We start from the raw sequence: 14,878 nt of genomic DNA, 5'->3' as shown, positions 1-14,878 counted from the left end.
TCATAACAGTAGAGAATGCTTAATGAGATTTACCAACTTTCCTAACACTTCCTCCCACTAAGGATAACATAATATGCTTGGGTCTTGAATACCTGGAAGATTCGGGCTCCATGAAGTCCCCCTTGAAGGTGGCATTGAGCTGCTTCTCTCTGGTCAGCAGGTCGTCGATAAGGTTCTGCCTCCTATCAGCTTCTGACTGCATTCTGATGAAGCCATGTTAAGGTCATGCAAAAAGGTCAACATCACTTAAACCAACTTTGATGCTCCAGACACTTTTCTTTGGGCCAGTTTGGAATTAAGCAATGAACACAGAAACTGTTCTATTTTAGAAGTTAGGGCAGATCCTTTCATGACACTCTAACGCCCTCTATAGGGATACAACTGGTACTGCAAGCCAGGGAGACTATCCAGCACAAGATGTAATCTAAAGCGCATGACTTCCACTGCATGGGACATTCTCAGAAGAAAGGATACAAGCGCCGACTTGATGATGCTCGCAACAAACCCTCTTTAAGCTGGGAAATATTCTGCTTGAGCTTCTGCAGTGATGCCCGCAGTGTCATGTTGATCTGAAAAGACAGAAGATATTCTCACCCACTGGCTACCAGAGAAATTTGTAGGCAACGGCCCTTTGTTTGTGACCGTAACACCTTACCTTTGCGGGGTTCCCCCCTGTTCTCTGCTGCCTGTTCCGCTCATGAATGTTTTCTGCCGTTTCCTGTGCCAAGCGACAGGTGGCATCATAATTCTGCAACCTGCAGATCAATGAACAGGATAGAGATGTCAGTCAAGGATCATTTATTGTCATGCAACACAGGGATGCAACACAGGGATGCAAAACAAATTCAGTCATAGCACACTTGTAACACAACAACACATGACAAACAAAACTAAATTAAACAGGAGAACGTTCCTGTGGTGCATTCTTTTGAATTTGCATCATAAAAATGTAAAAAAAAAACAGCAACAAAAAGATTCCCTGGGCAGATAATAAGGCCGACATCTGCGCATTTAACATTCAACATGAGTGAAATATGTAAATTGACCTGGAAGCACTGACTCGTGACAAACAAATTACAGATCCACATAAGTTATGTGGTTAATGTGTGATATAGGGAACAAAATGGTCAATCACTGAAGCGTGGATTTGTACAGGGTGAAGACAACTGACTCATCTGTTTCCTCATGTTGTGCAACCCCCCAAAAAATGTATTTCAAAAATTCAAAAATACAATAAAGTGCAGTAAACACTAGCTAGTTTGTCCATCTAGCTCATAATGTCCATCTAGCTCAGACTGCCAGAGGCACTGACAGGCTGACATGCTGACATGAATCAATACAGCTCCTGTGTTGCACTGTAGTGTGTTTTTGTCAATAAAGTTTAGCATCATTGGTTAACACGTACGAGGAGACAAACGCTTGCTGCATTCATCATGTGACTTTGTCCTCTTTCGATTCTGTTGAGCAGCTAGCAGCTACAGAGAGCAGCTAGCAGAGAGCAGCCATACAGAGCGTCGCTAACACGGTGTGTTGTGGTTAATAACACGGCTGAGGTCATTTACGGCAGACACCCAACACCCTGCTCACCACGGGTCCTGAGACATGACGGGAGAAGACGGCTGTGAAGAGAAACGTCCACTTATGTTGAACCATCCGGCTGTAATCACCAGCAGACTGCTCCTTGTTTGGGTGTGACGTCACGACGGCACGCTGCGAGGAACAATCCAAAAAAAAAAAAAAAAAAAAAAAAACTTTATTTAGAGCAATTCAGTACAAACAGATGATACAGAAGAGTTATAGATGTAAAACAGCAAGGGAATATTGACAATAAGTAAAGATAGATAGGTAGATAATAAATCCTACATGTAGATAATATAAATAAATATAATTACTTATTGTGGATAAACTGGATATTTTAATTTAAATTTAAATTTTATTTTTATTGTATAATATGTTTTATTTATTATCTGTTTATATGTAGTTGAGCTGCTGCAACACCCGAATTTCCCCATGGGGATCAATAAAGGAATATAATAATAATAATATAATTAATAATAATAATAATATTGCAGCATCAAATTCCAGCAGTCAATGTATAATATATATGATACAGTCCCAAACATTGCAAATCACACATCATGTATAGCCTATCATGTGACCCTATCAGTAAAGCACACAGTCAACACATGATACAATAATAATAATAATAATAATAATAATAATAATAATAATAATAATAATAATAATAGAAATAAATACAAAACATTCCGTCTTGGTTAAATCACCAGAAATGGTCAAGTTTCAGATTTTGCCAACATTGTAATGTGGGAAAATTGGGAGAAGTAGCCACTGTCATACATGAAGTCACTGACAAAAAGTTATAGTATCTTCATACCAATTGTGATTCATTGAGGTTTCTCTATTGGTTGTAATTGTTCTGTTGTTCCACAAGGTGGAGTGAAACCATGGGTCAGTATCATCCTCCAATAAAACGTTATTTGTCAAAGAAATTCTGACACCTTCAAATGCCAATTTTTGAAAAATGCCTCTGGGGATAATCACACAGTAAAGGTTGTTATCCAATTTATTCTAAATGATACAACTTATTAAAAGTCAAGTGTTAGCCTATGGTTGTCGGCACTTCTATAAAGTGCTTCACAGAAATCCAGACAGCCTTAGGTCAAAGGCCTAGAACCAACTTCCACATCAACTTGTCACAAAAGCTCCTCCTGCACTTTTCCATTTATAACTCAAAATGGAAGTGAGAAATCTTAAGAATATACATGTATATATATATATATAATAGGAATGTACTAGACAGAGAAATGATAGTGAAAGCAGAAACAGTGAAGAAATGCCCCGCTCTCCTGTAGTTTGCATCGGTGACTAAATTGTTGTGTATTGTATTGTGTTTTCTATTATGCATCTTAACTGCAATTAAGTTTTTACTAAAATGATTTACCGTCTGAGCCCATACTTTTGGTTGGTAATTAATGAAATCGTGATTGTGAAATGACAGTGAACTATGTTGTGCAACGGAAGTGTCTTAACTTCACAAGATTTACTCAGCCCACAGCATATGTACAGAACCTGTTGCCTGCAGCGAGAATGCTGTCAACGACAACGTCAAGGGCGTGATGTATACAACTCCGGAATCAGACCACATACAACAACATACAACATATACAGGTGTTGGAGTGACAACACCAGAGTGATGCTTTCCAGGACTTATAGTTTTATTTTTAAAGTTTCTTGTATTTCAGTAACTTTTAATACAATTCTTCGTGTATTAGATATATTTTCTTTGATTTTTAACAATTGTGCAGGGAGAACAGGCTCCTTTAATTTTATTTTTTTTTACAAATTCTGTCTGCCTAGTAGCTCTTTGGTTGTTTTAACTCCATATTTTTCTACTGAAGAAAAATGCAGAGAGGGAAGGAAACTTGTGTTCACTTCTTCACTGTGACCTTATTCTGTTAGTTTATATCCTTCAAAAAAAGTTAATCTTTATCAACAGTTCATTCAGTTTTCTTCACTCAAAGTAATGAAATGCGGAGAGGCCAGCAGTTTATTATTAACCTTGATATGACAAGTGAATTTTTGCTTTTTCTTTAACACTGTTTTCTATAATGCACAATAAAGTCCTCCCCTTCTTTTCTTCTCCACATTTCTTTTATTTACACCCATGAGTGCTGGTATCCTGCCTTGTGTGAATTCTGCACAATGTTCATATGGACCAAAAGACATGTAAACAGCGCTGTCCTTGTCACAATATGGGTCCCCATGTCCACTGAATAGTATTTAGTCTGAATGATATTTGTGTTTTAACTGCTTTCATTCCCTTACATTTCCCTGAATTGATATAATCATAATTTGGTGGTGTTCCAGTCTTTATGGAAAATGACATGAAGGACAGACAGCATGCTTTTTACCGCTGCTACATGTAGAGCCCACATATGACAGACGTGCTTGTAGAGGTTTTATGTTTCATGACCAAACAGTAGTTGTGTTTGGATCAAAACATACATCTGTTGTGTAGAATAATAACCTTTGGAGGAGTTCTTGGAATAGTCTCATCTGACATTTCGTTGCTGGTGGACAAAGCAGTTTCAGAGAAAGTAACATGATTACCCTCCTATTTCTGTTGACCTTATTATGAATATTGACTTATTTGACAGGTGTCCCTATAAACAAATATGATGAATAACACATCTGTAATAACTGCAAATGTCTTGAGTGGGAGTGCATTTCAAGTGTGTCATGTTATGTCATGTGATGTGAAAAGTTTTTATTCTTTGTATGATGTTTCTGATTATGGTGACACCGAGGATACATTCCAGTTGGACTGATTAGTTCTCAGAATGAGACACTGCCTGTTGCCAATGTTAAAACAGGAAACACTTTTACTTTCAACGGCTGGCGTCTCCACAAACAAACCACTCCCACTATACCTGTCTCACATGACCTCAGCCCACAGGCATATATAACACCCCGGCTCCCAGAGCGTAAAGCTTAGTGACACTTTTTAACTCTCCAGATTGCATCTCGTGGAAGGGCAGGACTTGAGACTATGATCGACATTTCAAGAACGCCAGAGTTCTCCAACTGTGGAAACATGAATTCCATATCAGTGTGCGTGTCCCCTGACCTGGACCTGGGCTCCGTGGCTGTGGCCGTAGGCAGGCAAAGGTCTCACTCCTACTACAGTCCAGAGGAGAGCAAGAACTACGGCGGGAAGACACAGACAGAGGAGACCTTTCTACGACCTCGCTCCAGGTATGCTTTCACATGCATGTGCTGCTTTTTTCTGATTATTAAACAGGCTTGTTTACTTTTAATTATGTGGATTTTGGTTTAAAAGTTGTGGGGAAACACAAGAAAAAGGGGCATTTTTTGACTGAACATACAGTTAATACTGATTCCGCTGCTCTCCAGGTCATTTTACAGTGACACCTCAGAGCTTAACTCGGATTTTGACGTGGGAAACTTCTCAAGGACCAGTCCGCTGAGGCAGAGGGCGAGCTCCCTACTCCAGTATCACGTAAACAAAAAGGAGAAGAAAGAAGGGGACGGTGTTCGAGTCCCCTCTAAGAAGTCCAAATCTAAACCAAGCAAGAATTTACAGTCGAGAGAACATAATGGTACTGAAATTATTCTTTTTTTTAACATAATAACATGTGTTCTTATCCCAAAGTCTATTTGTTTAAACGTAAGTGTCTGTGTGTGCATACTTTGCCCAGGCAGTAAAGGCAATCTCAAGCCAGTGTTCATGATGACCATCTCTGAGACGGACAAGTGGGAGATCAACTCCAGCTCGGGGATGAAGTACGGCCAGTTTGTGGACTGGGAGAAGATCGACCCCGAAGCGGCACAAAGATACCAGCAGATCCTGCAGAGTGATCACCAGCAGCTGAAAACCATGGCCCGAGAGGGGTTCTGGGCCACGCCGCACACGCTGAGGGCCAAAGCTTACTATCACATCATCCACAGCATCAATTCCAGGTTAGCATTGCAGCATGGAATTACATCAATTCTGTCATGAAGAACACATGCATTTGTGGGGATTGATAAGAGTGTTTGCAAAATCAGTGTGGGCTTTTAAATCTAAACCCAAATGCATTGATGTCATATTTGCAGCGGGTGCGTCACTCCAGACAGAGATGTCCACTATGAACTGGCCAAGCAGCACTTTGGAGAACAGAACATCAGCACCCATCCAGTCCCAGAGTACATGGAGGCAGGAGAAATACCCAGGTACTTTTGTGGGATAACATTGGTTCATGGATCATAGACGTGGTGCTGTATAAAAACATGTACACTGTAGTTGTTTCATAAAAAATTCTGATGAAAATATTCCAATAAACCTACCATATGAAGATTAAACTAGCTAGAGAACAAACCTGTAAAGTGACCTCATCATGTTTAAAGTCACAGCTAGGAACTTTTAACTGACTTTGAAACAGGCTCAATTTAACATTGATGCCCCTATATCACCTATACATAAGTGAACGAGACCATCAGCGAGACTGATTGTCTATTAATGCTTATCCTCGGTGACACCGGGTGGGATTTTGCGCGGAAGAAGATTAAATCATGCAGATTCACCAGAAACAAGCTTTAACTCAGACACCTGCGGGTTGTCAGGCACCGACCAGTCCGCCATCTTTGACCTGCGATCCGGTGCTCCGGTGGGAGGAAGAGAGCTCATCACCCGGCAGCATTCTCTCCTCCTCCGTGCCAGGAGCAGAGCTTTGCGTCGCTGCTCTGTCAGTCAGTTAGCTGATACCAACACCACCCTGCTGGAGAACCAGGCCGTTTTGCTTGGCTCGATTGAGGGAAAGGAGGCACTGGTGAACCAGAACCAGAACTGAGCGGGGCAGACTGTCAGATGCCTGCTGCAGTAAAATGAGAAGATTTCTCAAGGGACTATGGTGCTCGGAAACACCACCACTTTTGTCCACAGGGACCGTCAAAATTGACTCAAAATGAAAGAACCTTGTAGTAACTTTAAGCATGTCAGAACATTTGTTTACATTTTTGAGTGACCTTTGGTGGATTAGAATTTTTGGGAAAATGTCTTGACTTCTACCAAGAAAAGAAAGACGCAAGATGCAGCCATGCTTTGAGTGTTGAATTTTCTAGTAATTATCAGTATCTTCTACATGAAAGTCTACCCAAAGTGAATCTCTAAAAAAGGTGCTTTCTCTAATCCAGATACTGTCTCAACAAAGCCGGCCTGAACTCCGTGAAAAAGATCCTCATCTGTCTCGGCAAATGCTTCCCAGACATGAACTTCTGCCCCATCCTGCCCGAGCTGGTCTCCCTCCTCCTCCACTTCAGCGAGGACGAGGCCGAGTGCTTCCACAGCGTGTCCCGGCTCATCTGCTACAACGACCCCAACAAGCGCTACATCGACCAGACTTTCCTGACCTACCGCGCCTCCTGCATGACCTTCGGCGACCTCGCCAACAGGTGCTGCAGGGGCATCCGCAAGCTGATCGCCAGCTCCCACCAGAACCTCTTTGAGTTCTACTCGGACTGGATCATGTGGATTTTCGCCGACCTGCCATTCACGTACGCCATCAGAGTGCTGGACGTCTACATATTGGAGGGCTACAAGGTCCTCTACAGGTTTGTTGATGCTCCTCATGGAAACAAAAAATCTGAATGTGTGATTTCTAACGACATGACCCCTACTTCCGGAGCAACACTGTAACCGTGTCAACCTCTGCGTAGGGTGGCGCTGGCTTTGCTCAGCCTCTACAAGGTGTCCGTGTCGTCCAGAGTGGCAGACGTGGAGGACTTCCGCACGGACATGAAGAGGTTTGTGCAGAGTGTGGCTCGCCACTGCACGGCTGAGAACCTTCTGGAGAGGGCCTTCATGATCCCGATGGCCACGCGGAGGGAGCTCAACCTCCTGTTCAACGCCAACAAGGACGCCCTCATGCAAAAAGGTGTCGGCACGCACCAGAAGAGGTGAGTCGGCGCAGAAATGTGACATAGAACAGCCAGTGAGGGGCTTATTGGTGAGAAGAAATGACAGTAAAGGAATCAGTTCGTAATAAGTTATGTCTTGAAGGACTTTTCATGATGTTATAGTGCTGGAAACAAAATGCTCTCGTTTATCTTATTTTAATTTCATATTCCAATCACTTCCATGTTCCTATAGGCAGGCGGTTGAGAGGGTGAACTTCAGCAACTTCGTCTCCAGTGTTGTGACCGGGACCGAGATGAGAGTGGTCTGGGCCTGGATACCCGAGCGTTTCTCCCTTTTCAGCCCCATCAGGCTGTTCAGCACGGCGGAACACGGAAGAAGTCTCGCTTCGTAAGTTACTAAGCCATCTGGGAGACAAAGAACTAATGAAGTATGGCTAGAAGCCTTTCTTTCGTATATCAAAAAGCCTTCATGTTTTTTAATTCTGTCTCCTCATACTTGCAGGAACAGCTCACCCCAAAATTAAAAATACATATTTCTCCTCTCACCTGTAGTAGTATATTTCAGTCTAGATTGTTTTGGTGTGAGTTGCCTAGTTTGGGCGATATTGGCCTTAGTTGTGTTTTGTTTTGACACTAGGGTGAACTGTCCCTTTAAATGAGGCCATGTCACCATGGATCAATAACTGCTGAACAACACGTGCCAGCAGGGAAAAGCAGATTATCAGGTCTAGTTACATAACGGAATTGGGGGCTGCGTGTTTTCACTATCAACATGTTTGTGTGAGTGTGAAAGTCGAGTGACTCACAGTTCAGTTCACGCTGTTTACGGAAAAAAAATCCTGAATAGTTCTGAACTAAAAGTACAAGGATATGGATATTGAAAATAACACTAAATCATGTTTTTTCTCTCTCTCATTTAGATTCTATTCACATGTGGAGGGCCACGAACCAGTGGTCTTGATTATCAAAACTATGTGTGAAGAGGTAGAGCTGCATATGCTTTTCTTTTTTATTTAATAGATTTGAACCCAATGTGTCTAAAAGCCCCTACTGATAATGACTAGTTTATTTTGTTCTGACTTAATTCAAATTTTTCAGGTCTTTGGTGCCTTCCTGTCAACAGATGTGATAGAAAGAAAAAAGCATGACTCTGAGGGGTTCACGTATTTTGGAACTGGGGAATGTTTTGTTTTTACGGTGAGACATATTCCTGCTTTCTTCTCCTCGAGTTCAACTCGTCATATTTGGCAAGTCGGATTTTTTTGCAGCTTTCTTTATTATCGTTCAATAAACGAAGAATTTTGCTCTCTCCCTCAGCTGCGTCCCAGCATGGAGCGCTACCAGCAGGCCATGGTCAACATCATGACCAGAGCAGCTTCCTCAGCTCAGCCGGCTCGAGACAGCGGCTTCTCCTGCTCTCCGGTGTCCAGCAGTGGCTGCTCCCCCGTCACCACCCCAGGTCTGATCTGTCCTGCTGGGACCCCCCAGGACCCCAGCTACCTGACGATCCCCTTTACCACCCCGTCAGAAGAGCCTGTGACGGGCAAAGAGCCCAGGAGACCGAAGGAACAGGAGGCCTCCATGTTCATCGCAGGCAGTGACAGTCAGCTCATCATCGGTAAGCCAGTTTAACATATTGTTAGGTTGTATTTATTGTTCATGAAAAGTTCAAGTTAACAGTGTGTATGCATTGCTGACGGATGTCCTCTCTTAGGTGGGGATGGAGGCCACGCACTCTACCTACAGGAAGACCTAGAGGGGGGGTACTCAGAGCCTTGTGACACATTCAAAAGCAACCAACTCTGCAAGGGACACTTCAAGATCCAGGCCCTGGAGGTGTGGGGCATCCAGAACTCTATCTCCTTTTCTCAAAGTTTTCCCTCTCAGTAGACTAACGGGAGAGAGAAGCAGTGAAACTTTGCATCTTTTTGGTATAAACAATCCACCAGTGCGGTTTCATTGGACTTGATTTTTATGTAAATATCAAATATTTTTTATTTCTGTGAAATGCACATATATGCACATTACATATTGTGAAGCAATTGAGGGACATTTTGCTCGACTTGTTGTTAACATGTCAAGTGTTGAGCCTTATATCGCATGTTTTGTCTTACTGGACTTACTGGCTCTCTTAAAACATAAGGAATATCTCCACATCAAAAAACAAACCGTCTCATCTTATCACAGAGGGTTGGTTGTGACACGCCAGCTACTTGACCCAGCATGAACGCCATCTGCTGTAATGAATCCTATCTGTACCTTTCCAGGATGTATATACTTCTAGGTGTTTTATTTTTCTTATTATTTTGCAGTTTATTCGCATTTGATACTCTTTTTATGATGCGGTGATCAGTGGCTCATGTTTTCTTTATGCCTAATAATTTATTCAGATATAGACCTGTTGTGAACATTTTCATTTTTTACTGTGTAACTGGGTCAAATCCAAATGCGTTTCATACTGAAAAAACCCCAATATTTGTACTTGCTGTTTAGCTTTTCTGAGTTTTGAGTTCCTGAGATGTTAACATATGATATTACTAGTAAGGGGTGTAGGTCTATAAATGTGTGTTTTGATATCCCTTACAGATATACAATATACAACAGATACAAATGAGGCCTGACCAGGGCGATGGGGACCTGGTCCTGTCTCCCAAAAACAAATGAGACAGGTGCTGCGTTCTAGTGCTGGTGAAACTATCGGAAGCGGCAAAGGTGCATCTGACCCTGATCTAAACTGGGGAAAAACGTGTTTTGTGTTTGTAAGTTTGATTTGCTTTTGTGTGTGTGTGTGTTTTTATATATAAAAGACAAAAAAACTAATTTTATTTGGATATTAAAAACAATATCCACAATGAATGTACCAGTTGGTCTGGATCTCGTTGTAAATCAGTGTAGAGTTTTTGGATGTGTATTCCTGTAACTTCCTCAATTTTCAAACACATTTTTTCTTTTAAATAAATAAAAAGTTATTGTGTACATCATGCGAACCACCTTCTCTACACTTCTATACAACCGCATAAAAGCAGAAGGCGCATGAGCAGTAAACAACAAAGTACACATCAATAACAACCACTAAGTATTCCGAATGTACGTGAGGTACCTGAAGGCAGCGCGCTCGGACCGACGGCTCCACGCTGCAGCGACACGCGACCTCTAAATGTGAAGTAGGTTGAAATCAAAGCGTTGTGGAGGAAACATGTGACCGACCTTTGCTTGTAAGGAGTACTAGAGAGGTGGGACCCGATCCTAATATGCCCTGCTGACACCTGAACGCCTCTGTTATGCTAGCCAACGCGACCACAACACGTTAGCTTTGGCTAATTAGCCCAGAGCTAACGTGGACACATCTCTGCATGTTTACACACATCCATCATACCAGTGACCAGTGTGTGTTTAATGATCCAGAACTACGCAGTCACTGTCTCATTGGCATGCATGTTATCATAATAATAATAATAATAATAATAAGTAACACGCTGCTAATGTGCAGCTTGATCCCCTCTGAAGTCATTGTTATGAACAGATGAGCTGCACAGGTTAATGCTATGTAAGTGAAGTTTATCCTACCAGGCGATGGTGCAATAAAACTACCCCACAAAGAGCCTTTGGGATGTGTTGACCCTGCTGCAGAGAGGCTGGGGAGAGAAGGTTTAAACACCTGCTTTAATCTTTGGAGGCATTTATAATTCATGTCACATTCAGCTGGATGGTTGTGCTCATTGTCCAGCACACCACATTCATGTTTTTTTTTTTTATAAAATAGTATAGTTTCAAATAGTGCAACAACAGGCTGCAGGGTAACAAGTTTCTTGTACTTGTACTTGTTTCAAGAAGTACTACCCTGAGCCTTCCTCGTAGCACTTATTGTATTCATATTAGTTTACTGCACTTATCCTATTCGTAGTAGTTTGTTGCACTTATTGTATTCGTATTAGTCTGTTGCAATTATTGTTTTTGTAGTAACTTGCCTCTGCACTGTACTTTTGCTCTGGTTTATGCTTTAAGATGCTTGTTTAAGAAAGGAGATGCACTTATGACTTCTGGTGACTAGTAGTTCTCTTGAATACCTATGTTGAATACACTTCCTGTAAATCGCTTTGGATAAAAGCGTCTGCCAAATGCCTGTAATGTAATGTAATGTAATGTAACAGGACCTTGAACGCGTCATCTCTCCTGCTTTCATTAAACATCTTATATGACAGCAGCTCTCTGGGCCATAAACATGTTAATCTGTAACTTATGGTCTCTGTGGTGAAAGATCAAACTGTTGCTTTGCTACTAACCAGATATGACATTTCAGGAAGTATCTGTAATCTAGCATGCAGCTTATAAATCTTGTACTCGGTTATTTTTAGACCATTTCATTGTACATTAGAGCTTGACAGCCAGGCTGATACTTTAGCTGACTGCAAATATATATTGTTTCTGTGTATGTTATCTTATGTTGGCCAATAAGTAACCTGGCTTTTCTGGTCATTTAGAAAATGTCACTATTACATAGTTTGCCCACCAGGGAGCACTGACGCATAAAAATTCAATAAATCTAAGGCATATGCGTTAAAATAAAATTGAGTGTTTACGTGAGAAAAATAATTTCTATTTGACAATATATCATTGTAAAACTCCCAAATTAGTTTCATCTTCAACAATCCAGTGCCATTCAGCTAGCTTCTACAGACCTTGAGAGAGCAGCACTGAATCCTTGCTTTATTATACTGATGACATTTTCCAATTCCTCTGTTGGTGTCTGATTTTGCGTTTTTTGTATGTAAATAGGCTGCAGTCATGGGTCCAGACGCTGCGTCTGTCCCTAAAGCTGAATCTTCTGAGGAAAGTAAGTGTTGATGCTTCTTTTTGGGGTCCTCGCTAATCATTCTGTACTATTAGTCTCTGATAAAAAAAAAAGAAGCTAATTCTTTGATGTGACTGTTCCTCAGGTCCTGGAGAAGTTGTCGTGAAGGAGGTCTCAGAATCGGATTCCAACGATGCTTCAACCACCACTGATCCCGAGAAACAGCCAGAGAGCAGCGCATCAGACAAGAGCTACCCGTGCTCCGTCTGTGGCAAATCATTCGACCGGCCGTCGAAGCTGGAGAGGCATAGACCGATACACGCCAGGAAGCCCAAGACTCTTCATCAGTGTCAGCACTGCGAGAAGAGTTTCACGCAACAAGAGAAGCTGATCCGACATCAGAACTGCCACAGCCGGACTAACAAGCACCCCTGTCCAGACTGCGGGAAAGTGTTCAACAGGCCGTCAAAGCTCGAGAGGCACAGGCGCACCCACTCGAAGAAACCGAAGGTGCCCCATCAGTGCTCGTTCTGCATGAAGACGTTCAGCAAGCTTAACAAGCTCGTCCGACACAAGCGGATGCACACCGGGGAGAAACCCTTCACCTGCTCCGTCTGCGGGAAAGGATTCTCCGAGTCGGGTCACTGCAAAGCGCACGAGAAGACGCACGAGGAGCAGCCGGAGAAACCGCACTGCTGCGCCGACTGCGGGATGTGCTTCTTCAAGGCCTCGGAGCTCCGTCGGCACTTCCGCTCCCACACGGGAGAGAAACCCTTCAGGTGCACCCTTTGCGAGAGCTGCTTCTCCCGCTCCGAAGGACTCAAAAGACACATGAGGAGCCACACGGGGGAGAGACCATACAAGTGCATCATCTGCGCAAAGGGGTTTTATTCCCGGCAGGATTTGAATATTCACGGGTTGACCCACTCGGGGGAGAAACCGCACCTCTGCCCCGTGTGCGGCAAGGGCTTCTCACAGCTGGGCAACATGAAAGAACACGAGCAGAATGTTCACATAAAGTCAGAGAAGTACATCTGCAACGAATGCGGGGCGACCTTCACGCGGTACAAGTCGCTGACAAAGCACCAGAGGACGCACACGGGAGAGAGACCCTATCTGTGCCTCACCTGCGGTCGCAGGTTTTCATGGAGCCATTCTCTCAGCAGACATCGGAGGACACACACACACAGACAGATGTCTATGGACGCAACGAAAGACAGATTAGGTTTTGAAGGACCCTCGGAGAATGCTAGCTGTTGAAAAAAAAAGAAGTGAGGACTTTACATCGTCAAGATATCTTCATGGAGCCTCAGTCGAGATAAAATGTAGTCATTTGTAGTATTTTGTAGCACATCGAGAAGTCATTTTGAAGCTTTGTGACCATTCACCTCGCTTTGCTTTATTGCTTTATTTTGCCACAAAATATCAGCTAGATATTCTCAGTACAATGCTTCAGATTAGCTCTTTTAAACTCAATATTTCGATTGATCCGAGTATTGTTCTGTTGATTGGGTGAAAACAAATCATGTGGCTAATTAAGTACACTGCTGTGTGTAGTGAAGCTCTGTTTACATCTTCCTTTATGACAGATTAAGACTTGCCTTTAGATGGTGTGGAAGGATATCCTGGAGTGAACTCCTGTTTGTTATCAACCAAAATATGTGTCACAATTTAAGTAGAGTTGTCCTGACACAAGACCTGAAAAGCGTGTTTGACATGCAACCAAACTGATGCTAGAAACAATAATGACGACTTCTCTGCAACTGTGTGATTAGTGGAGATGTCGGACTGAAGTCTTGACTAAATCAGAGTAAATGTCTGCTTCATCCATAGTGATTAACTCCATCTGAAGTTATCTGCTACCTCATGTAAACAGTGCCATATTAGGTACACAAACATTAACTAGCTCAAGATTTGTGCATTGTTCAGTCTATACCAATAGCTCAGTGATCTTTCTAAAATGGTACTTTCTTTTTTAAAGTGTTTTGAAAATGACCCTTAAATGCTCAAAGTACTCAAGTGTCAAAATATTTTAACATTTTTGTTTCTTTTGTTAAATTAAACAGCAACATTTTCCCTCTGCTATGAGCTGTGTAAAATGAAAAAAATATATAAAACGTTTTCCTCAGTTTGACTTTATTTAAAATGTATCACACATATTACCTTACATGTGCTAAAATGTACTTCTAGTTGTGCTGACTAAGATGTGAATTCACCTTTGAGCCAAGCAAGTCTCTCTGGAAAGCTATTTTATTAAAAATATTGTTACCAATAAACTCATAACAGCTATTGCAGTTAGAGCATGTGTTGTCATTATTGTGTATGACATTATTGTGTTTGTTGTGGTCTACTAAACACTTTAATGCTGCCATGCTGAACCCCACAGTTGCCTTTAAGGTGTTTATGGTATTGTCGGCTCCCAGGCTTAAAAAGTGATCATTCTCTCCAAATGGCAAAGACACAGTATATATATGGCAAATAGTTGCTACATATTTATATTTTCCCGGTAGATTCGTCCCTTCACATCACTAACTAGGGATTCAATAAATAAATAAAAAACAGTGGTATACCTATTTATCCTATTTTTTGTATGTGCACCCATTTCAAGGTAACGCTTAACATTTCCGAGGGCACGTGAAGGCAACGAGA

The 14,878-nt window shown here is 42.0% G+C and overlaps 3 protein-coding genes across 5 annotated transcripts in view; 2 read left to right on the top strand and 1 right to left on the bottom strand.

Annotated features, from left to right (window-relative positions):
• The window catches only part of stx8 (syntaxin 8), a 44,832-nt gene extending 43,123 nt beyond the window's left edge, over window positions 1–1,709 (bottom strand). Inside the window, exons 1-4 of the mRNA XM_054604747.1 lie at window positions 1,588–1,709; window positions 656–755; window positions 475–569; window positions 93–203 (exon numbers count right to left, since the gene is read on the bottom strand). Coding sequence (XP_054460722.1) covers window positions 93–203; window positions 475–569; window positions 656–755; window positions 1,588–1,604 — 323 coding nt within the window. The 5' untranslated portion in view covers window positions 1,605–1,709. The remainder of the gene's footprint in view (window positions 1–92; window positions 204–474; window positions 570–655; window positions 756–1,587) is intronic.
• A 2,861-nt stretch (window positions 1,710–4,570) lies between these two features.
• On the top strand, window positions 4,571–10,323 carry LOC129096327 (TBC1 domain family member 24-like). Its single transcript, XM_054605087.1, has 11 exons — window positions 4,571–4,776; window positions 4,936–5,141; window positions 5,241–5,502; window positions 5,638–5,754; window positions 6,715–7,131; window positions 7,237–7,476; window positions 7,670–7,825; window positions 8,358–8,421; window positions 8,536–8,634; window positions 8,755–9,055; window positions 9,152–10,323. The coding sequence occupies exons 1-11, from the start codon at window positions 4,571–4,573 to the stop codon at window positions 9,325–9,327; spliced, it is 2,244 nt and encodes a 747-aa protein (XP_054461062.1). The 3' UTR covers window positions 9,328–10,323.
• Window positions 10,324–10,525: 202 nt separating this feature from the next.
• Window positions 10,526–14,498, top strand: LOC129096209 (zinc finger protein 239-like). Of its 3 annotated transcripts, none has more exons than XM_054604917.1 (3): window positions 10,526–10,601; window positions 12,214–12,271; window positions 12,375–14,498. In XM_054604917.1, the coding sequence occupies exons 2-3, from the start codon at window positions 12,223–12,225 to the stop codon at window positions 13,487–13,489; spliced, it is 1,164 nt and encodes a 387-aa protein (XP_054460892.1). In that variant the 5' UTR covers window positions 10,526–10,601; window positions 12,214–12,222; the 3' UTR covers window positions 13,490–14,498. The 3 variants fall into 3 exon arrangements, with proteins under 3 accessions (XP_054460892.1, XP_054460894.1, XP_054460893.1); XM_054604919.1 differs by having other exon boundaries at window positions 10,550–10,652; XM_054604918.1 differs by having other exon boundaries at window positions 10,550–10,670.
• Window positions 14,499–14,878: the final 380 nt, after the last annotated feature.

Source organism: Anoplopoma fimbria, chromosome 9 (assembly GCF_027596085.1).
Source record: "Anoplopoma fimbria isolate UVic2021 breed Golden Eagle Sablefish chromosome 9, Afim_UVic_2022, whole genome shotgun sequence".
NCBI classification, from domain to species: domain Eukaryota; kingdom Metazoa; phylum Chordata; class Actinopteri; order Perciformes; family Anoplopomatidae; genus Anoplopoma; species Anoplopoma fimbria.
Note: the sequence above shows the minus strand (reverse complement) of the source record. Positions and strands in the feature narration are given on the sequence as shown.